This window comes from Planococcus citri, chromosome 3, assembly GCF_950023065.1.
Source record: "Planococcus citri chromosome 3, ihPlaCitr1.1, whole genome shotgun sequence".
Classification (NCBI taxonomy): Eukaryota; Metazoa; Arthropoda; class Insecta; order Hemiptera; family Pseudococcidae; genus Planococcus; species Planococcus citri.
In genome coordinates, this window is record NC_088679.1 from 57,489,816 (window position 1) to 57,514,227 (window position 24,412).

At 36.4% G+C, this 24,412-nt stretch overlaps 2 protein-coding genes across 4 annotated transcripts; both read left to right on the top strand.

Annotated features, from left to right (window-relative positions):
• Positions 1-11,128: 11,128 nt before the first annotated feature.
• On the top strand, positions 11,129-17,690 carry Polr3A (RNA polymerase III subunit A). Its single transcript, XM_065358068.1, has 26 exons — positions 11,129-11,298; positions 11,377-11,512; positions 11,583-11,732; positions 11,810-12,062; positions 12,132-12,372; positions 12,459-12,636; positions 12,727-12,864; positions 12,943-13,140; positions 13,209-13,333; positions 13,421-13,532; positions 13,616-13,813; positions 13,886-14,021; positions 14,100-14,349; positions 14,430-14,629; positions 14,704-14,817; positions 14,894-15,051; positions 15,124-15,232; positions 15,310-15,636; positions 15,747-15,864; positions 15,936-16,065; positions 16,139-16,257; positions 16,329-16,476; positions 16,551-16,735; positions 16,824-16,992; positions 17,081-17,216; positions 17,302-17,690. Exons 1-26 carry the CDS (start codon positions 11,255-11,257, stop codon positions 17,364-17,366), a joined length of 4,137 nt encoding a protein of 1,378 aa, XP_065214140.1. The 5' UTR covers positions 11,129-11,254; the 3' UTR covers positions 17,367-17,690.
• A 104-nt stretch (positions 17,691-17,794) lies between these two features.
• On the top strand, positions 17,795-23,726 carry LOC135841220 (uncharacterized). Of its 3 annotated transcripts, XM_065358070.1 has the most exons (3): positions 17,795-18,023; positions 18,717-19,482; positions 20,693-23,726. In XM_065358070.1, the coding sequence occupies exon 2, from the start codon at positions 18,737-18,739 to the stop codon at positions 19,469-19,471; it is 735 nt and encodes a 244-aa protein (XP_065214142.1). In that variant the 5' UTR covers positions 17,795-18,023; positions 18,717-18,736; the 3' UTR covers positions 19,472-19,482; positions 20,693-23,726. The 3 variants fall into 3 exon arrangements, 2 of the variants coding, with proteins under 2 accessions (XP_065214142.1, XP_065214141.1); XR_010557860.1 differs by lacking the exon at positions 17,795-18,023 and having other exon boundaries at positions 18,054-19,574; XM_065358069.1 differs by lacking the exon at positions 17,795-18,023 and having other exon boundaries at positions 18,055-19,482.
• Positions 23,727-24,412: the final 686 nt, after the last annotated feature.

The window sequence follows — 24,412 nt, forward strand, 5'->3', positions numbered from 1 at the left end:
GTAAATTCGAAATGTTTACGATTTTAAACGCAGTAATTTACCCTTTCAAAGGATGAAAAAAAAGAATAAAAAAAAGAATAACAAGGGGGAAGAAACGCAGAAGAAAAACTCGCGTCTATTAAGACAAAGTTCTTAGCCGAAGATGCGGAGGAAGAGGGCAGGGAAGTGGAAAATAACCAAATAACCAGCGAAGCGGTATACATCGATAAACAAGCTTTCTAAATGACTATCTTTACCTTTCATTAGTTAATCTGGCGGATTTTTTCTAATTACTTTTTGAAAACTGCAGCTACGTTAATGGGAAAGGTTTCGTTAAAGTTATGCACCCGATGAAAATCATTTATTTATACGCGTTTATCGCATTATACAGGGTGTCCGGGGAGTGGTGGAACAAACTTAAACCAGTTACGAATAAATTTAAAAAAAATAAGATAAACAAGTTGCCTATTTTGAAAACTGAAGGGGCTAAGAATTTGCTCTAGAATGCAGCCCACAGTACCTAGTATGTATTGAGGTGTGACGATGACGAACCATACATTTTTGAATTGATGCAAACGCAAAGACATAGAGGGGTGTAAGAGTACGTAAGTGAAGGAAAATAAAAAGAAAGATGATAAACAAGGGCGATTGTACGAGTAGAACATACGACAACGGCGAATGCTCCGACATGCAACGATATTAAGAGAAAAATATAATAATTCGGTATTGGTGTGTAACAGTGCAGTGTGCAGCCCCTTCTTTTCTTACGTTACTCATTTTTCGCCTGTTTGCGTATAAAATGTTGAACCTTGGAAAGTAAATTGAGTAAAAGTCGCGTATGAATGCTTGTCACATTGAAAAAGAATACCCTACGTTCACTTTTAAAATATCACTGCGAAAATGTCAAAACGAATTTCCCGCTTTCTTCATACCGAATAAGTAAAAGTGTCTGCATCGTCATCAATCATTTCCTATACACCAAGACCGAGTAAGTACACGTACCACTGGGTGTGTGTAAAGACTGTAAAATCTGAAACCGCAATTCTTTGTTTTCCGTTTTATTTTGGAGGAAATGACGGAATGGTTCGTTTATCCATCTGGTTTCGATACCCTAATCTCTTCGAGGTGCCAGAAAAGTCACGTGAAATCAAACCCAAAGGAGAAAATTGAAAACCCCTTTCATTTTGGAAGGAGGTAGGGGGGTGGACCTTTCATAAAAAATTGCAAGGTGCAGAAGGTGGTTCGGAGCCGGGACACCTTTCTCGATAATTTTCCAAAATAAAACCTTTGCTAGCTACAGAAGTATCACTTTCAAAATAATAATAATAATAATAAAATATGCATTTGTCAACTGTGCAGGTAGTCAGGAACATTGTGAAGCGTTCCAATCAATTTTCAAACCTACGAGAAGTTGACACAACAAAGGTAACTTGAAGAAATAAAACGTGTAAAATATTGAAAGGAAAAACATTTTGAAATTAAATATCGAACAGAAAGATTCCTTCCACCCCAACATCAACTGAACTTCTCGAACGTGGATATCAAATAACACCGCTGCTGTATGTATACGTAGGTAGTGGGTACCTATCTCATGTACTTAATGGTCATATTATGATCCGATTTTTTTTTTTTTGTGAGCATCACGTCGTCCTCTCTAACCTTTAATTGAGATGGAAAAAAACGCACAAAATTCACTTTGATCTCACCCTCGGTTTTTTCTCCATCCTGTTCATAACGATGATGATCGTTACTGCGACAGCGGCGTTGTATGATGACTTTATCTGGCAAAATGTTGGTTTGAAATTACAAAAAAAAAAATAGTGGTGTATAGCTTTGATTTACCTACTCGTTACGTATTGGGTAATTTTCTCACAGGATAAAAGTGACACATGATACAGAAAAGATGATTTAACGAAGGATTTAAAAAAAGTCATGAAATAATGATCGGGTACCTATGCATGGCAGCTCGTAGTCGCTGTAAACTTGTTAATAAAAAGATCATTTAAAAAGTGAGAAAATCAAGATTGAAAACATGGGAAATATCAAATGGCTAGAAAGTAGAAATTGATCCGATCACAGCGAGGGCAAAAGTTTTTAAAAATTGTATTTGAAGAAGTAAAAAAAACAATGTTTTTTAAAAATTTGTTCACTTTTTCAACTCAAAATTTTAGAATTTGAATGACATATAGGTAGATACCCAACATGAAAAATTTCGTCGAAAATAAAACACGGGGTAGATTTTAAAATTTTAAATTTTACTGTAGGAGCGAAACTCAAAACTGGCAGTTAAAATGTTAATGGAGTGGTACTTGGACCAAGAGCTACCACTAAGACCACTTTCGACCAAAATCCCCGGTGGACACTTCGTGAGGTTCCCTTATTAGTTACGTAGGTAGGCTAAAATACAACAAAACTTAACCCTAGCGCCATCTGTGTGCTCACGTTTGAGACACAGGAACTGTTCCCATACAGACGAATATCAAAGCACTTTTACCTTAACTCGATATCTTCGTGGCTTTATAAACCAAGCAGTCACCAGACGTTCAAAAAAAAATTTCAAAGGCTCTAAGGACACTCTGGTGGATTTTTAACCAACAATTCGCCATAAAACAGACAAAAAAAACACTTGGTGGTGAATCTGTCACCAGAAATTCCCAGAAGTCACCAAGACTCACCAAGCAGTCACCAGACGTTCAAAAAAATTCTAAAATGCTGTGAGAAGTCAATACGATTCGCCAAGAAGTCACCAGGCATTCACAAAAAATTTAAAAGGCTCTGAGGACATTCGGGTGGTTTAAAAATCACCAGAATGTCCTCAGAGACGTTGAAAATTTTTTTGAACGTCTGATGACTGCTTGGTGAATCCTGGTGACTTCTGGTGACAGATTCACCAGAAGTCATCAAGTGAGTTTATGACTTTTCAAAGGTGAATTTACGATGAAAAAAATCACCGGAAACACTCAGAGCCTTTCAAAATTTTGTTGAACATCAGGTGACTGCTTGGTGAATCTTGGTGGCCGATTCAGCAGAAGTCACTAGGATTTACCAGGACACAGAAAAGTCATACTTCATACCCTGGTGACTTTTTGGTGACAGATTCATCAAGCAGTTGTCATATTTAAGCGATTCTAAACACCTGGTGACTTCTGGTGAATCTTGGTGACTGATTCACCAGAAGTCACCATGATTCACCAGAACATGAATTTTTGTGGCTGATTCACCAGAAGTCACCAGAATTTACCAGAGCATAGAAAAGTCATTTTTTTATACCCTGGTGACTTTTTGGCCACTGATTCACCAGAAGTCACCGGGATTCACCAGAACGTAGAAAAGTAATTTTTACACCCTAGTGACTTTTTTTTCATGGATTCACCAAGCAGTAGCAATACTTGAGCGATTTTAAACACTTGGTGACATATGGTAAATTTTGGTGACTGATTCACCAGAAGTCACCAGGATTCACTGGAACAATGAAAAGTCGTATTTCATACCCTAGTGACTTTTTTTTGATAGATTCACCAAGCAGAGATCATAATTATTTGAGTGATTTCAAACACCTGGTGACTTTTGATGAATTTTTGTGGCTGATGCACCAGAAGTCACCAGGATTCACCAGAGCATAGAAAAGTCATTTTTTATACCCTGGTGACTTTCTGGTGACAGATCCACCAAGCAGAGGCCATATTTGAGCGATTTCAAACACCTGGCTGGTGACTTTCTGGTGACAGATCCACCAAGCAGAGGCCATATTTGAGCGATTTCAAACACCTGGGGACTTCTGGTGAATCTTGGTGACTGATTCACCAGAAGTCACCAGGATTCACCAGAACATAGAAACGTCATATTTCATACCCTGGTCACTTTTTTTTTGACGGATTCACCAAGCAGTGGCCATATTTGGGCGATTTTAAACACCTGGTGACTTCTGGAGAATTTTGGTGCCTGATTCGCCAGAAGTCACCAGGATTCACCAGAACATAGAAACGTCATATTTCATACCCTGGTGACTTTTTAGCCAAATTTTTGTAAAAAATGATGGCTATTGCGGTAGGCCCAACTTTGGATAAAAAGGTCGGGTGTCAAAAATTTTGATAGTTCTCGACGTTTTGGGCTCAAACTAGACGATTCCCGGTGTGTCAGATTTTATATATTTATATATAGCCGCATACAGGCAAACTCGTAACGTTTTGTATAAACAGCAATCTCAAGACCCCTCTATAACTTCGTTGCTGTGCATGCGCTCCACGCGTCACCCCATAGGCCTGATAGTACTCGATGTTAGGCCGCGTTATATTCGTTAACTTGATTTTTGGGTGACCTGTGGAGAGGTATCTCATTGCCGAAACATCAATTTTTCAGAAAAGCTTTTTTTTAAAAGTCCCTTACGTCTCTGTTTTTCGCAAATAACTTTTTAACAAAGCATCCCACAGAAAAATAACCAGCTCTGAGCAGAAAGAAAATTTTATTCTCTACAATTTCCTTCATAGCATTTTTTTCCTAGGATGCATACTTTTCCCATAAAATCACTGTTTAGACTGAAAAACACGCAAATTCGGACCTGTATAATCAACTCTAAATTAAAATTCACCAGTCAAAAATTTATTTTAGACGATTTTTGACCACGCCATGTGAAAGAGGACATCTTCAACCACCAAAATCACCAAAAAGAACGTAAAAAACGTAAAAAATGATTCTTGGCAATAAACACCTTTTCCTCATGTCCTTGTACATAATACTTAGGCTATGCACTCATTTGAAAATTGAGTCAAAAGAGAAAGTGTATAAACGGCAATCTCACGTCCCTGCTCAAACTTTGCCAGTAGACTCCCCACACCTTGTAGATTCATATGGCACCTCATCGAAAAGTCACGTCCTAAAAAGGTTACGAGTTTGTCAAAACGTTATGAGTTTGCTGGTTAATCTATAAAAAAGTTACGAGTTTACCCCCTAGAATATTTATTTATATAGATATATATTTATAAGTTTCAGCACGATCGAAATTTTTACATTTTATGACCTGGAACCTGTTCTAATTGATCAAATAAGATCAAAATAGAGAAGTGGGGTTCTTTTGGGACCTAGAATTGACCCCCGAAGTTTGAAGGGTCAAAGTTGAAAATTACAGAAAGGTCATTTTTTTGGAGGGGCATAATAAGGCCCCAAATGAACGAAAAAGGTCCAAAATCATTCCATAGGTCAGTACCTTCATTGTGATCAACATATCCAAATTTCAGCTTCCTAGGTGATCTCCACCCCATTTTAGGTGGGAAAAACCACATTTTACCCCTATTTTGGACCCCCTCACCCCTAAAATTGACCTGGGTGGTCCAAATTTTCAGCATACAATGAGAGGGTGCCTCTTGAGTGCTTTTTGCAGGTTTCAACCTTCCAACTTCATTTGACCCCTCTCCAGGGTCAAAAAAGTGGATTTTTGCATGTTTTTTGACGTTTAGCCAAGCCTACAGCCCCTCCAAATTGACCTAGAGGGTCCAAATTTTCACAGTACATTGGGAGGATGTACCCGAAGTGCCTTTTGCAGGTTTCAACCTTCCAACCCCATTTGACCCCTCTCCAGGGTCAAAAAAGTGGATTTTTTCATCCATTTAACGTGTTTTTTTGAAAATTTCAACATTTAGCCAAGCCTACAGCCCCTCCAAATTGACCTGGAGGGTCCAAATTTTCACAGTACAATGGGAGGATGTACCCGAAGTGCCTTTTGCATGTTTAAACCTTCCAACCCCATTTTTACAGAAAGGTCATTTTTTTGGAGGGGCATAATATGACCCCAAAAAGATGAAAAGAGTCCAAAATTATACCATTGGTCAGTACTCTCATTGTGATCAACATATCCAAATTTCAGTTTCCTAGGTCATCCCCACTCTGATTAAGGTGAGAAAAACCACATTTGACCCTATTTTTGACCCCCTCACCCCTAAAATTGACCGTAGGAGTCCAAATTTTCAGCATACAATGAGAGGGTGCCCCTTGAGTGCTTTTTGCAAGTTTCAACCTTCCAACCCCATTTGACCCCTCTCCAGGGTCAAAAAAGTGGATTTTTGCGTGTTTTTTGACGTTTAGCCAAGCCTACAGCCCCACCAAATTGACCTAGAGGGTCCAAATTTTCACAGTACATTGGGAGGATGTACCTGAAGTGCCTTTTGCAGGTTTCAACCTTCCAACCTCATTAGACCCCTCTCCAGGGTCAAAAAAGTGTAGTTTTTCATCAATTATACTGGTTTTTTGACAATTTTGATGTTTAGCCAAGCCTACGGTCCCTCCAAATTGACCTAGAGGGTCCAAATTTTCACAGTGCATTGGGAGAATGTACCGGAAGTGCCTTTTGCAGGTTTCAACCTTCCTACCCCACTTGACCCCTCTCCAGGGTCAAAAAAGTGGATTTTTGCATGTTTTTTGACGTTTAGCCACACCTACAGCCCCTCCAAATTGACCTAGAGGGTTAAAATTTTCACAGTACATTGGGAGGATGTACCCGAAGTGCCTTTTGCCGGTTTCAGCCTTCCAACCCCATTTTACCTAAATCAGGGTCAGGACCGGTTTGTTACCACATTTTTCAAAGGAGGAAAAAGAGAGTTGGGCGAAGCCCGAGGGGGGTGTAGGGGGGACAACGTCCCCCCGCGAACCGAAGAAGGAAACAGCGGAAGGAGAGAGTTGGGCGAAGCCCAAGGGGGTGCAGGGGGGACGGATTCCCCCCCGTGAACATAAGAAGGAACTAGTGGAAGGAGAGAGTTGGGCAATGCCCAAGGGTTGTGCAGGGGGGACAACGTCCCCCCGTGAACATAAGAAGGAAATAGTGGAAAGAGAGAGTTGGGCGAAGCCCAAGGGGGGTGTACCCCCAAAAACAGGCGAATCACAGGAGCGAAGCGAGGGTGCGAGTAGTTCAAGAGCCCTCAATGTTTCTGGCACAAAAATTTGGCTCTTACGTAGCGGCAGACTGCTACGACTTTTTTTTTTTTTGACGGATTCACCAAGCAATTTGGGCGATGTTAAACACCTGGTGACTTCTGGTGATTTTTTGTGGCTAATTTACCAGAAGTCACCAGGATTCACCAGAGCATAGAAAAGTCATTTTTTATACCCTGGTGACTTTTTGGTGACAGATCCACCCAGCAGAGGCCATATTTGAGCGATTTCAAACACCTGGTGACTTCTGGGGAATCTCGGTGACTGATTCACCAGAAGTCACCAGGATTCACCAGAACATAGAAACGTCATATTTCATGCCCTAGTGCTTTTTTTCTGACGGATTCACCAAGCTGTGGTCATATTTGAGTGATTTTAAACACCTGGTGACTTCTGGTGAATTTGGGTGACTGATTCACCAGAAGTAACTAGGATTCACCAGAACATTGTAAAGTCATGTTTCATACCCGGGTGATTTTTTTTTTGACGGATTCATCAAGCAGTGGTCATATTTGAGCGATTTTAAACACCTGGTGAATTTTGGTGACTGATTCACTAGAAGTGACCAGGATTCACCGGAACATAGAAAAGTCATTTTTTATATCCTGGTGACTTTTTGGTGACATATCCACCAAGTAGTGGCCATATTTGAGCGAGTTTAAACACCTGGTGACTTCTGGTCAATCTAGATGACTGATTCACTAGAAGTCACTATGATTCCCCAACAAATAGAAAAGTCATATTTTATACCCTGGTGACTTTTTGGTGACAGATTCACCAAACAATACCTACCCATTTAATTTTGTAATAAAACGTCTGTCGTTTCTGTAAGCGAATTAAAAACAAAATGGGGAAATTTCGTCTATTGGCTCAGGTAGATTTCGGTAAAAACGCAGTCGACTGGTCTAATCTAAGGAACATATTTGAAAATAAGTAGGAATGCAGATGAAAACTTTCTGAACCCTTCTGCATAAAACATTGTTGGCATTGGTAAAAAAGATACAAGACTAGCCCAAATAACACTCTTAAAATTACTTACATCACACGTATCGTTTCATTGATGAATAAATTCAAAAGGGGAAAAAAACAAAAATCGAGAAACTTGGTCGTCTTTCCATCGAAAACTTTCGCTGTCGGTATCAATTGAGCTAGAATAAATGTATACTTACGTAAGGAAATACGAGCAGAAGGAATTATGCAAGAAGTGAGACCATGAAATACCGTTGGGATAATTTCAATATTCATCGTCCACTGTTCCTACTTTTTTTATAAAACCAAAACGGAATAAAACATAAGCTCATGCATCTCAACATAATGTGTACGTGGGATGTGCGTCCACGTCTAAATATATTCACACCGTTGCAAAAACTATACCCTGTCCCTTCCTATATGCAACATACTTACCACTCTACGAGTCGAACGAAAGAGAAAAATTACATCTCTTCCAGCAGACCGAACACCATCTAATGAATGTTGATCGACCATTTGTACACGCAAAAAGAGGAAAACTAAGGAATTTAGACATATATACGAAACGTTCTCTTATAATGCACACCATTAGGGTATGTACTCTATTCCATATACGTATACGTAGTTCATCAGCGGGTAGATGGTTTTTTGGGCGCAATGGTCGGTTGAAGGCAGAAGCGTCGAAAAGAATGGAGTATACAGTCGGCTATTAACGAACGGACGACCGCTGTACTACGTTTTCTGCGCCAAAACAATGCATCAACTGGACAGCGGCGGTGACTCTGGAACAGGAACGTAGACTAAATTGTGCCGAAGAAATGCGAATCAATTTGTCTTCGAATGTTTTTATCTTTTTAGAGCGTACAGATGAGAACAAGGACGACACGAACATTGGCAGAAGACCAAGGGGTTACGTCAATGATGCTTTGTCAAGTCAACATTGACATCGTGGCCCTTCCAGTTTGGGCGATCGTCACCTCGTATTACCAAAAAGGGAAATTTAAACTTGGTTTCGAAAATAAAAAAAAAAATCGAAAAGAAAATACGCAAACACAACAGGCTAACTTTTAGAAGACCGTAGTAAAAGGGTACTTTTCACGACCCCCTCCCCCTCCCCTTCGTAATTTATCCATTTTCTCTCGACGACTCGACGTAGGAACGGTGCGGTGAATAAAACGGCATTAAATGAAGATTAATGATATACGAATCGAAGATACGGAGGTAGAGGTGAATATGTGTTCAACATATTGCATTCGCAGGGATAAAAGTCGAGAACATCCAGAAACAAAGTGAGACAGACTGAAAAACGCATCTTACTAAAATGGGCTTTTGCATTGACCATTAGGCTAGGATGTTAACCTTACACAGAGTATCCAAAGTATTGAAACGCTTTGCAAATTGAGCAGAAAGGGAGATGACATGGTGTTAGAAGGATGAAGAAAGGATTTCGTTGAAAAATATTAAAAGAAGGGACCGTGTAGGTGTGCGAAAAAAATGAGGCGAGATTCTGAAAAATGATGCCATACTTACTTCGCATATATGCATATTGAATGCGAAAATAAAGAGACGAGGTTCTGAAAAATGATTCCATACTTACGTCGCACATTTATTGAAATAAAAGCACCGGATTCAGATGAATTACAATGGTAAGGTATCGGTTACGAAGCTCAATGGTCATCTTAGATGAGTCCAAGTGTGATGTGTGAACAGTGATTCGACGAAGTAAATCAAATAATTAATGACAGAAATTAAGCCAAATCATAAAAATTGTCAATTAACCAGAATCAAAAACTTAAATCATCGCAAGTTATAAATCAATCGAAAAAAAATTGAAAAAAGAACACGGACTAAAAATGAAACAAAATCTTTTCACTTTTAGTTCATCTCTTCATTCTGACATTTCGACTTCAGTTGGTCGATTATTTTCAGAAGTGGTGCAGGGGGCAAGAAATGATATTGATGCATCAAAAAACTGAAGTAGATCTCTTCTCTTTGACAAAAGCAATTTCTGCTGAGGTTTCATCGATATTAACTATTAGGTATAAATAGGTAGTTTCAATCAGTAAAATATGTACTTACCTACGATACTATCGAATTTTACAAAACGCCAACCTCTAAATAAAAATAAAGAAATACTGCTGATGCTGCAGTTCAAATCAACAACTAGGTATTTAAGAAACACCTTATGCTGGCTAACTTTAACCTCAGTGAACCAAAAAAATTAATAAATAAATAAAACTGTAATGCCATGAAACCAATTAAAAACGATTAGGTACAAAATTATTATCTTAAAACTTGAGCAAAATTTTGGCATTCAACCGGATTTTGGACAGTAAAATAGGCATAGAGGTAACGGCCCAATATTTTTACTCCCCTAAGAATATATCTTGAAATTTCTTTTGACCTAATGAAGCTAGAGAAAAATTGAAAAGCGCATTGAAATCAGCGAACATTCGTTGACAAGATTCAGTGTTTGCCAAAAGTTTAATTTCATAAAATATTTTTTGCAAAAAAACGAGTTCACAATTTTTTTACCCCCATTCGCTACTTTTTACCCCCCCCCCGCGGCCCAATTTTTGCTGTGTTTTCAATTGTAACAACACATTATTTGAGCAAATTTTCAACAAAAAAATTCAATACTCAATACACATATTTTTGGACTTTAAAATTCCTGGACCATCAGATGAACGCCTTGTTTTTCACAAGAAACTATTTTTTGGAAATTTTTTGAGGATATAGGGGGTGAAAAATTGCTGTGAAAGTTCCTGCTCCATTATTTCAATACTTGGCTACCTCCTCCTCTTTTTGAGAGAAATATTATAGAAAACTGAGTAAGATATTACAAGTTACAACTTTCAAGCTAAAGATTCTTGGATCGTGGACGGTAAGTTGGTATCATTGAGTATAATAAACTGTAAAATTGAACTCAGCGGTCTAATTTAGCTGAAAACCACTTTTCAGCTGCTTAAATGGACATTTTAAATGAGGAAAAAGTGAAATGCTTTCCGCTGTCGAAGAAGTTGCCTACTCACAGTCACAAGGGGCAAAAATACACGAAACCGAAACCGAAAGTCGAAACACGACGTTTTTTTCAACAGGGATGTTTGTAGACGACAAACGACGACTACCAGCGGAAGAAGCCGAGAACAACACGTGAGAAAAAATTGGCTCCACTTTAAAGCAAAATGAATTCATAAGTGCTCAGAATAGCCTCACGTTGGTTGAAAACTTCCTACGTCATATGCCAAAAAAATTCTAAAAACTTCAAATTTCAAAATTTTTGAATCTGTTGCGTAAAAAATGAAATAATTTCTGAGGAAAAGAATCTTTTCCGATGATTTCGACTATTTGAAACGTATTTGCATTGGAAACTGGAAGCCTCAATATGGTCAAGGAGCAGTACAGATTTTCGGAAGATGCGAAAAAAGTGTACGTATTTTTACTATAATCGTATATTGTTATCAACCCGGTCCCATTATTTCATCATTTCCCATTTGTTTTCTGCAGATCGCACATAAAATTTGGCATTAATAGCCATCATGATATCGAAAAACAAGCGATGATGAATGTGGTCCTGAGAGATCTTTACTCTCAGGACCCATCCAGAGCACCGGTTCAGAATGGAGTTTTAGATCGTAGAATGGTGAGTATCATGGTACATCGTTATCACACCTTACTCACGAGTGATTTTCAACTGGTAATTCTCTTTCTAGGGAGTTAATCAAAAAGATGGTAAATGCTCTACTTGTGATAAAACATTGAATGATTGCATCGGACACTTCGGCTACGTAGATTTGCAATTTCCAGTCTTCCACGTTGGATACTTTCGATCTATTATTGATATCCTTCAAATGATATGCAAAGTAAGATTGAACATAGATAATATAGCCACAAATGCTCCAGGTATAAAATCAATGTTACAACATCGTCACTTCTACAGAATCCATTATGCGCTCGAGTAATGTTACAAGAATCTGAAATGCAAAAATATCGTGTCAAAGCTCGAAACCCAAATTTATCGTATCTTACGCGTAAAGCTCTACGAAAACAAGTCCACGAAAAAGCTAAAAAAGCCACAGTTTGTCCTCATTGCGATGAAATCAATGGAATCGTGAAGAAATCCGGATTGTTGAAAATTTGTCACGAGAAATATCGAACTAAAAAAAATGATCCCGGAATAGAAGCGAGAAAAGGTATAGTTAATTTTTATACCCTTATCCCTTATTATCGGTAGTTTTTAATTTCGTGGGTTTGTTCAACAGCTGAACTAAGAGATGCGATAGAAAGAAATCGAGAAATTGAACCGTTCTCTCAATATATTACTTTCAAGAATCTGAATCCTCAAGATGTGCTTTCTCTATTTGAAGCTATACCCGCGCAAGATATACCTTTGCTTATGATGAAACCAGGATCATCAACGCCTAAAGATCTCATTTTAACTAGAATACCTGTACCTCCAGTTTGTATTAGACCTTCGGTCGTATCAGAATTAAAATCTGGCACGTGAGTTACATTTTCACTAATTTTATTTTTCTCTGAAAACTGTTGATTATTTTTTAATCGTCGTTCGTTTTATTTTTTGTCCTTAGAAATGAAGATGATTTGACTATGAAACTGTCAGAAATCATCTTTATCAATGACAATATAGTGGGACATCGAAAATTAGGAGCTAAAGCTCAAATGATAGCTGAAGATTGGGATGTTTTACAACTCCACTGTGCTCTTTATATTAATAGCGAAATGTCCGGTATACCACTCAATATGCAAGTTCGTATCAATTTTTTTCAACCTTGAGATCTAAGTACTTATTTTTTTTAAACGTTCATTACACGTGGAATCTCGATATCTGTACCTTAGGTTAAAAAACCTTCACGTGGATTGGTTCAAAGACTGAAAGGTAAAAGCGGACGTTTTCGAGGTAATTTATCAGGAAAACGAGTCGATTTCACTTCACGAACTGTAATTTCACCGGATCCAAATTTGCGAATAGACGAAGTACGATATTTTTCGTTGTGCTCGTAATTGCTCGATATTGTGTTATTATTGCTTTTTATTAGACATGTTGATGTGTAGGTTGGTGTACCGATCCATGTGGCTAAAATTTTAACGTTTCCCGAACGAGTTCATTCAGCCAATAAAGAGCTATTGAGAAAATTAGTCCAGAATGGTCCCGATGTTCATCCAGGTGCTAATTACGTCGAGCAACAAGGAGAACAATTTAAGAAATTTCTACGTTACGGAAACCGAAACAAAATAGCTAGAGAATTAAAAGTAATTACTCGTTGATTTCGCAATTTGCCAGAAACATTCGACTTTATTCATATTTATTTATTACGCAGGAAGGTGATTTAGTCGAACGACATCTTTGTGATGGCGATATCGTATTATTCAACAGGCAACCGAGTTTACATAAATTGAGTATTATGTGTCATAGAGTCAAAGTCTTGGAACATCGTACGTTCAGGTAATTGACGAAGCTTTCGTTCGCTTAATATATTGTGCATTTTAATTTTTTCCTTGAAAAAAAAAATGAAATATTAAATTCTTGCAGATTTAACGAATGTGTCTGTACTCCGTACAATGCTGATTTTGATGGCGATGAGATGAATCTTCATTTACCTCAAACTGAGGAAGCTCGAGCTGAAGCTCTAATTTTGATGGGAGTAAGTGAAACGTTTGCTCAACGTGAATCACTGGATCTGAAAATCAATATAAATTAATATCGTTTAATTCTCTATATTTTTAGAACACTTCTAATCTAGTCACACCTCGAAATGGTGAACTCATGATCGCCGCTACTCAAGATTTTCTTACCGGAGCTTATCTATTAACTTTAAGAGATACATTTTTAACCAGAGCCGAAGTATGTCGATTAGCTGGTTGGCTCATTGCCGGACCTGATATGGATTTAGATATAGAAATACCACCTCCAACCATTTTAAAAGTAAATTGCCTCATTACAATTTCAATTTTTCGAAATGAAATTCCAATTTACGTGATTCGAATTGTTTTACAGCCCAAACAATTGTGGACTGGTAAGCAAGTATTCAGTATGATATTAAGGCCAAATCGTAAATGCCCAATAAAAGCGAATCTCAGAACGAAAGGGAGATCTTACACGCAAGGGGAAGATTTGTGTTTTAAAGATTCGTGTACGTACTTTATTTTTATTGAGTACTGATATTTTATTCTATCTGTTTGAAAACTATATTGATAATATTTTTACACAGTTGTCGTAATTCGTAACTCAGAAGTTCTGCTCGGATCGATGGATAAGACTATCTTAGGATCGGGTGGTAAAAACAATATATTCTACGTTTTGCTCAAGGATTGGGGTAAAGATATCGCAGCCTCTGCCATGTGGCGTCTCTCGAGATTGGCATCGTATTATTTGATGAATAGAGGATTTTCAATCGGTATCGGTGACGTGACACCTGGTCAAAGTTTAATCAAAGCTAAGCAACGGTTATTAATCGATGGGTAAGTTAAACTGATTTGAATTTCCACTCTGACGTAATTAATGACACGTTGAAGTTCACAATGTAATAAATTTTCGTCAGGTATAATAAATGTGACGATTACATCAAGCAAATGGAGATGGGTAAATTACAATGTCAACCTGGATGTTCACCTGAAGAAACCCTAGAAGCAGTTATACTCAAAGAGCTCTCCGTTATCAGAGATCACGCCGGTAAAGCTTGTCTGAACGAATTGCATGCTACGAACAGTCCGTTGATAATGGCCCTCAGTGGTTCTAAAGGTATCTGAATATATTCCTTTTCGATTTCGATTAAATTTTGCGAAATAATTAAAATCATTGCATTTTTTGTGCAGGTTCTGTGATCAATATCTCTCAAATGACCGCTTGCGTAGGACAACAGGCTATCAGCGGTAAACGTGTTCCTAATGGCTTCTTGAACCGTTCATTGCCACATTTCAGGCATCACTGTGAGTATTTTTTTTCAACGATACTTTGTACTGATACGAGTTGGAATTATTATTTTGTATTTTGAATTGATTCCAGCTAAATTTCCTGCTGCTAAAGGATTCGTACAAAATAGTTTCTATACCGGATTAACCCCCACCGAATTTTTTTTCCATACGATGGGAGGTCGAGAAGGTTTAGTCGATACCGCAGTAAAAACTGCTGAAACTGGTTACATGCAACGTCGTCTAGTCAAGGTGGGATATCACGTAGAGTAATGTAATTAATTTTTCGCTCAATTTATCACAAATTTTGTTTGATTTTTACAGGCGCTCGAAGATTTATGCGTTAATTACGATATGACTGTTCGTAATTCGAACTGTGACGTCGTTCAGTTCAATTACGGCGGTGATAGCTTGGATCCTACGTATATGGAAGGTATATTTCAACGTCTCATTCGCCTACCTATTATTCTCATTTCCAAAAATATGTTTCTATTAGTTAAAAATTTCTAGGAAACGGAAACCCTGTGGAATTTAATCGTATATACGACAACGTTCGAGCTAATTTCCCGTGTCGCGATGAACCTACGTTAGAATCGGACGAAATTCTCAACATTTCAGAAAAACTGTTCAGTCACGAAGATTTCAAACATTGCACCGATGTGTTCAAAAATGATATGAGAGTCTTCCTAGCTGAATCCTCGGTCGCAGTTAAGCAAGCCTGTAATAGAGGTTGTGACGATAAAGTTGCCATGGAACCGTACAGAGTTACTGAAACCCAATTAAATAAATTTGTCGATATTTGTTTGAATAAATATATGGAATCTATCGTCGAACCTGGTACGTAAATCGAAGATTTAACTTTGCAGAATATTCATATGATCCGAGTATGGGTTTCTTGGAGGCGAGCAAAATCTTAAAGAGTCTCAAATAATATTTTATTTGTGCAGGTACCGCCGTAGGTGCCCTGGCTGCCCAAAGTATTGGTGAACCGGGTACTCAAATGACTCTGAAAACTTTCCATTTTGCTGGAGTAGCTTCCATGAATATCACTCAAGGTGTACCTAGGTAACAAACCTGCGGTTTTGTTAGTTTCTAAAAATAAGTACTCTTTAATTACACCGCTTTCTTGATTTCAGGATAAAAGAAATTATCAACGGAGGTAAAAACATCAGTACTCCAATTATCACCGCGTATTTAGAAAATGACACCGATGAAGATTTCGCTCGACGAGTGAAAGGAAGAATTGAAAAAACTACTTTATCGGAGGTAACTAAATGAACATTGCTAATAATCATAACGGTGCAGACTTTTTTTAATTGAACCAAAAATATGTTTTCAGGTTTGCCAGTATATGGAAGAAGTGTACACCGAGAACGAGTGCTTTTTAGTAGTGAAATTAGACGTGGATAGAATTAAATTGTTGCAGTTAGAAGTTGATATCGATACAATAGTCCATAAGTGAGTGCTTTTCAGTTAAATAAAAAATTATTTTAATTTGGCGACCATTAACTGGATAATTTTTTTTACAGAGTGTGTGCTTCGAGAACTGGAGTAAAAATGGATCAAATTTCGGTCGAGAGTGCAGATTTATTTTTAGTCAATTCGAGCGGTAATTCGGCTAACGTGAACATGGAACTGCAAGGTTACAGAGCTGCTTTACAAAAAGTCGTTATTCAAGTAAGGATTTTTTTCATCGAAGGATTCATCCCTCTTTCATCACCTATATTCATTCTGTTTATTTTTTTTTTCAGGGTGTAATAGGAGTGAATCGAGCTGTAATTCACGAAGAATCGGTCAAAGGAGTAACAAAATACAAGCTTTTAGTTGAAGGAGATAATTTACGAGATGTAATAGCGACACCTGGTGTAAAAGGGAAATTATGCACGTCCAATAATACCTATCAAGTGTATACCACTCTCGGCATCGAAGCCGCCAGGTAACATATCAATACCTACTATAGATTGCCTAAAGCAATTCTGAATACGATAAAATATGAATAATAATTGGTGATTTCGATTTTATAGATCTACTATAATGTCAGAAATCAAAATGGTTATGGAGAATCACGGTATGGTAGTCGATCCCAGACACGTTATGTTGGTTGCTGATCTAATGACGAGCAGAGGAGAACCTTTGGGTATTACCAGACACGGATTAGCTAAAATGAAAGAATCAGTACTAAATCTTGCTTCGGTAAGTCTATCTTTATTGAATTTGAAATAACTTATGCGATTGGTTTTGTAAGAATTATGCATTTTGACACTGTCTTGTTTCATTACAGTTCGAAAAAACATCCGATCATTTATTCGACGCCGCGTACTATGGACAAACGGATAAAATCAGCGGTGTTTCCGAATCTATAATCATGGGTATTCCGATGTCCATCGGAACTGGAATATTCAAATTACTCCAAAAAGGTGCTCATTTCTTCTTCACTTTTTTATAACCGTAATTTTATGTACGCTGATTTCTGACGAATTGTTTTCATCGATTTTTCCACAGTTCAAAAGCCCAAACTTACCCAACGAACGTTGATTTTCGATAATCCGAAATACCACGAAAGATGACACAGGAAAACTATAGTTTGAGGTTATTTTTAAAAAATATTCTTTGTGATATGCATGAGTTTCTCGAGTTCGTTGTTATGTAGGGAAAACGTCTTCCACACGGCGATTGTGAAGGAAGAGGATTTTCAGAGGACAAGATGACGACGGTGATGATGCCTTTTTAATTTATTAATAAGTGATAATTTATTGTATGTATTAACAAATTACTTCTTCAAGAAACTGAATTCTATGTTTTCGTCATCATCGTAACACAATTTTTTTCATTTTTATGTGAAAATCAGACCAATTAGTCAATTATATTGAAATATAAATTATTGAAGTTGATGATCACATCGCTGTGATTTTTATTAATTTTATGAATGGGCGGTTTTTGTAGAAAGAAAATGGTGACAAGTACATATTGTAAAAATTTTGATGTCCATCGAAATTCGAAATTTGAAAATATTCAAACAAGTTTTCGTTCGATATTGATTTCAAATTTTTACAGTTCGGAGGTGATACGAAATAATACGAAATTGATATAGAATTTTGGTGGTTTGGAGGTAATGTGAAATAAAACATTCTGAAGTTCTCGAGCTTTGAAGGTGATGTGTAATCTCAAATTGACAATGAATTTTGGTAGTTTGGGGGTGATGCAAAAACGAAATTGATACGTACGTAAGTAATACCTAAAAATACATAAAGCAAAACTAACACAATATGACATCAGAAGGCAACGCAATAAAAACATCTGTGTCACGCATGAATACACTATGCATGCTTCAGAGTCATTTTATGTATAGGTAAACATACTTATCCGGTTCCACGTTTCAATTGTTATTTTAGTTCTCCTTGGGCCATTTTATAAACTTTGTTTAAGAATTGCTTGGCCAAGTGGCGAATTTCTTTTCCATTTTTTCTAGCAAACGAATGAAAATTTCTTATTTCTGAAATAATAAATAAATACTTCACGGATCAATTTCTCAATTTACTGATTAATTCATATTTTTCAAAAATTAAATTCAATCATGCCTGAAAAAGCTTCAAAATTCATTACTCAGCCAAGCAATCTCTACGTTCATAAATTTTGGCCCTTATCTTCGTAATAACCAAACCGAGTATATTCTGGGAAACTTCTATTCATATTTCATCAGCTATTGCATTTGACGACTGACGTGTTCGTGCTTAGTTCTTGGTTTTCTCCTTCGGCCTATGCGTATTGTCTATTCAAGATAACTTAAACGTCGTTAATTAGTAGTGTTCGCGTGAAGTAATTTTCAAACCGTCGTGTTTTTATATCATCAATTGTTTCATATTATAAACGTTGTTTTTCCGAAAGCAGTTGAGTTAAATCTTGAGATTTTTCATCAGGCAGTGAAATTTTGCTCGATATGGCGAAGAAATCGTCTGAAGATAACTTCGAGGATATGAAAATAATCCAGTTTACATCCAAATGCGATGACTCTGTCACCAACAAACGAAGACTGGATAGGATGGAAGCAGAAATCCGACAACTGAATTATGTGTCCACACAGCAAGATGATCGCCTCAAAAAACTGGCAGCCAAAGTTGATGAATCCTTTGGCATTGACACGCTGGCGAATCGACTTCGAGTAGCTGGTATCTACTTCGATGATAGTATGTTACACTTTCCACATGATTTTGTGCAACAGTTCGAAAGCTACTTCGCAGGCATGTGTGTCCTAGAATACCATAAATGCTTAGCTTTCCTAGGCGTTATCCTGACTAAGCATAATGAGGAGTGGAAGAGATCAGTACGCTGGATAACCGAATACGAAGACTTGAAGAAGTGTTTCTTCCGGAAATATTGGGATAAAGCAGCTCAATCTAGGGCTGTAGAGAGATGTCGCCAGGATTTTAGAAGAGCGCATAGGGGCACAGAAATAGTCAACACCATGCTGAGGTGGGCCAACTCTCTGTACCATTGTAACGGTGTCGAAGGTGGCATTGATATTCCGTACATTCTTGGTGACTTTGCATACCGTTATTGGGCACCATTGAGAGAACCCGGCCAGTCAGTCGTGGAATTGAGAAAAAAATTAATGGAAATGGAGGAGTTCGTGCCAGATGATCCTTCCAACAATAGCAGTTGCGGACTGCAGTAATAATATTCGAGGTAACTCACCTTAACATCAGTTACAAAATCAAAGGCGTCTTCAACCTTTCACATATTCACAACAAAGGCTGGTATGCCCTAACACACCTGAGGTGATTCGCAAGCTTTACCTACATTTTTTTTTAAAATTGAATTTTTTGTTTGTAATTTCAACAAATAAGAATTTTTGCCACAAAAAAGCAAGACTTCCTGGAATTTAAAATTGGCATAAAAAAAATTAGGTTTCAGCATCTTTTGCAAAAAATCATTTTCTATCATTTATGAAAAAAAAACGGTTTTTTGTAAATTTTTGACAAAAAATGGGTTCTTTTTACAGTATGTATACGTGTACCCAAAAGTATGATTTTTCGCAATTTCATAAAACAACTAAGGGTTTTTTTTTGTAATTTAATCAAATATACGCATATCTGGTTTTTTATCATTTTGAAAATGAAAACTGATTTTTGACGACAAAAAATACAAGATTTTCTACAAATATTTAGGCTAAAGACTATTCTTCCGCAATTTTGAGATAACTTTCCAGCAATACCTGTAGACTGAAAAAAAGGTTTTTTTTGGAAATTTTGACAAAAAATGGGTTCTTTTTGCATTTGCAAAACAATAGGGTTCGTAATAATTTTAGCAAAAAAATCAACTTTCTGGCAATTTTTGTTGAAAAATGCAGTTTTCTTTGGCAATTTTGATAAAAAAAATAGGTAGTTACAGTACATATTTGCTAAAAAGTCGTTTTTTTTGCAATTTGGGTAAAAATAATGTAAGATTAGGCTATTAACATTTTAATTAATTCTCTAATACGAGTAATTTTGATTTTTTTGGCAATTTTTGACGAAAATGACTCCTTACTTACTACAGTTTTTAGGTAAGTAGTAGGTACCTACAAAAAAGTAACATTTTTCGCAATTTTGGCGAAAGTAGGTAAGTTTTTTTTGGTAGTTTCGGTGAAAACTGATTTCTTTTTGAAGTTTTTGCCAAAAGGCTGTCTGAAAATTTTGACCAAAAAAATAGTTTTCCTGCAATGTTGAAAATTTTGATTAGAAAACAACCATTTTTTTGCACTTTTGAGTTCGGTTGAAAAAAATTAAAAATGTTAGTCAAGTACGAGTATGTCGATTTAAAAAAAAAAATTGATTTTTTTGCCATTTTGACATAGGTATTAAATTTGTATGTACCTATTTAAATATTCTAATACATTTGTTGTAATGTTTAATAGGATGTGTGCATACCCGATTGTCAAGATCATTCAAGGAATAACCTGAGGTCTAGTTGAAGAAATCAGAAAATTTTGCTCCTTATTGTTATTAATTTCGGCGGATTTTGATTTTTGATGTAAATTAAAATTAAAAAAAAAAAGTACATATAAATGGTGAGCGAGAGTCAGCGCAGTTTTTGGAAAATATGTGGCAACTTGGGAACGTTGATGTTGATTTTTGATAAACGACTCATTCATGTTATCCTGCGTCGTCGTGCGTGAAGAAATCTTCGAAGAGTTTTTATATTGTCAACATATTGTCAATTTATTGTTTCAACTTTCATAATTATTATAAACATTGTTTCTCCGACAACTCTTGGGCTGAATCTGTAGATTTTCCATCTCGCAGTGAAACTTTGCGCGATATGGCGAAAAAAGGGTCCAAGGAAAACTTGGAAGACAAATTGACGGCTGATGTTCCTCGAGTTCGAGAGGTAGTGGATTCAAAAAAGTTCGAAAATCGACTTACCAATTTGGAACAAAAACTAGAAGCAGTAAAGATCAGTTTAGCTGAACTGGCAACTGGAGTACAAGGTCTACTTTCCAAAGAAGAGACACGCATTGGCATTCAACCACAGACGATTCGAGACTATGGTATCTATTTTGATGACAACAGGTTGTACTTTCCACATGATTTTGTACAACAGTTTGATAAGTTCTTTGCTAGCATGACGACGTGTATCCCCGAATACCATAAATGCTTAATTTTTCAAGGCGTTATTCTGACTACGGATAATGAGGACTGGAAAAATTCAGTACGCGGGGTGAAGGAATACGAAGTCCTGAAAAAGTGTTTCTTTCAGCACTACTGGAGTTGGCGAGCTCAAGACGAGGCTATATCCAGATGTAAGCAGGATTTTACAAGAGCAAATAGCATGGCACATGGTAATATTATCGACTATGAAATATTAAACTCCATGATACGTTGGGCCAACTCTCTATGCAGTTTTGAGAACGGACTCGGACGCGACACGGAGTACTTGATTGGTTACTCGCCATACAAACTTTACTGGAAAAAATTGAGAAAACCCGGCCAATCAGTTGACGAATTAAGAAATGAATTGTCGAAAGAATGGAATACAATTAATCCCCATATTGTACCATTCCAGATTGTGCCAAAAGCGCACACTACTCACCATCCATACGTCAATGTACCAAACGAGTCCTTATAGATGTGCAATATGACTACTTATCAGTGATTCAATCGCTCCAACAACAACAGTTGCAGTAACTAATGTTCAAGAGGTAACTCACCTTAATATCAGTTAAATTATCAAAGGCGTCTTCCACCTTTCACATTTCCACTACATAGGCTGGTATGCTCTCATCCACCTATATGGTGATTTACAAGCTTTATCGATATTTTGATTTTTTTCTGAATTTTTTGTTTGTAATTTCGACAAATTGACATTTTTGCCACAAAAAAGCAAGACTTTAAGGAAATTTAAAATACATACAAAAAAATTAGGTTTCAGTAGGTTTCAGCAGCTCTCGTAAAAAATCACTTTTTAGCAATTTTTCATGAAAAAACATATGTTTTTTGTTAGTTTTTGACGAAAAATAGCTTGGTTTTTTTTTTTGGTCGGTGTTGCTAAAGTAAAATTAGGCTATTTGCATTATTCAATTAAACGTGGTTTTTGTTTACAATATTTCGACAAATAGAAATTTTTTGCCAAAAGACTTTTTAGAAATTGGCATTTTTGTCTAAAAATGATTTTGACAAAAAAACAGGTTTCTAGCAATTTTAATTTATTTTGGCAATTTTCGACGAAAATGGGTTCTTTCTACAGTTTTTAGGTACAGGAAAGAAAGATTTTTCGCACTTTTGGTGAAGTTGACATTATTTTTGACAAAAAGCTGTCTGAGAATTTTCGAGTTCAGCTGAAAAAACTAAAAAAAAAGTAAAATTTTTTGGTAATGTTTACGAAGTAATTCTAATTCATATTCATTTTTGTCCCATTATATAATAATCATAAGATTTGATTACGTTTTAAGTTAATTTCTTAGTTTTTCGAAGCTTTCTTTTTTATTTTTTTTATTTTTAGCTTTTAGATTTTCAACTTTTGTTGTATTTTTAAAAATTAGGCAGGTATTTGAGTTTGATCCCAAGATTTTTTTTTTTTTTCATTTTTGAAATATCTCGTTTGTTCTTTATAATTTATAAACTATAGTACTCGTATTCTTGTTTCGTTTTGTTTTTTATTTTTATTATCAAGCTCTGTTTACATTGGCCATCTAGGATTTTCCAAATGTAATTAATCGATATTTTTATTTTTTTTTTACTAATATAAGTACTAAAGTACCTCTACCTAGCCTTATGTTTAATACGATTCCTTGTTTTATGATTATGGGCCACGCATGGGGAGTTGGGGACGTCTTTGGTGAAAAAAATTCGGTAATTTATGATTGATACTGTGCTTAGAGATTCTACCCATGTGATGATTTGATGCCGTTGGTAGTTGAATGTTTTGATTTCCTGAGATATATTAAGTATAATTATGTACTTGTATGTACTTATGTATTTGTATACCTTAACTTTCAAATTTGGAGTCTCTAAGAGGTAAATAAGATAGTACAAAAGATAACAACATAATACCTAGGTAATGTTTTATTGCTACAGATAGTTTTGAATTCTTGATTTAATTTCTTTTGTTCGTCAAAATCAATGTACTCTTTAATTCTCGTGTAGAAACTTGAAAAGTCCATTGATTTACATGGTACCTTTTGTTTATTTTATATGTAGTAGGTATTATTCTACTATCCTGGTATATATGATCGCAATCGCAACGAGCAGGTGTAAAAAAATCAGAGTCGAAGTTAAATGTAGGTACCCATAATATTCTAAATTCTCCTATGGCCAATGTGTATCAAGATGAGTTAAATGTCGTTAATTACTAAGTATATTTTTCACGTTATCATTATAAGTGTAGGTATCCTAAATCATTATGTTTTTGTACCCGTGATTAATTAATACAAGTTTCATATTAAGTATAAACGTTTGTTGTTCTCAATTTAATCATCGTGTGTTTTAGATGTGGTCGTGAATGAGGTTAGGTACCTATTACAATCCTTAGACCGGTGATAATAAATCCGAAGTTTATATTGAATTTTGATAGTTTAGACGTGATGCAAAATACGAAATTTGATTTGAAAATGAAATCCGAAATTAGGTAGCTGAAAGTTTTCGTAGTTCCTGGAAATGATGCGACATGCAAAATTATTGATTAAAATTTTTGTTTTTAAGAGGTGATGCGAAATCTTGAATTGGCTAAAAATTCTTAAGTATACTTTGAACGTGATGCAAAATCCAAAATTAGCTCAATATTTTCATCGTTGGAAGGTGATACTACGAAATCCGAAATTATATTGAATTTTGGTTGTGATGCGAAATACGATATGGATTGAATTGCGACGATCTCCGTGATCGAAAATAGAAATCCAACTTTATTCTGCGCAAATTACATCCTCATTAACCTACCTAATCAAACTACCAGGATTTCAAGTGGTTACTCTCGAGTCGAGTCAATACGCATAAAATATAAAACTGAGCACTTAGCTTCGAGTAAAAAGGTAGCCCTCCGCACTTTGGTCGCACGATTTCATACTTACCCTGCGTCTTGGAGGTGATATGAAATGGGCACGAAATTGATATGAAGTTTTCATAATTTGGAGGTAAGTAGA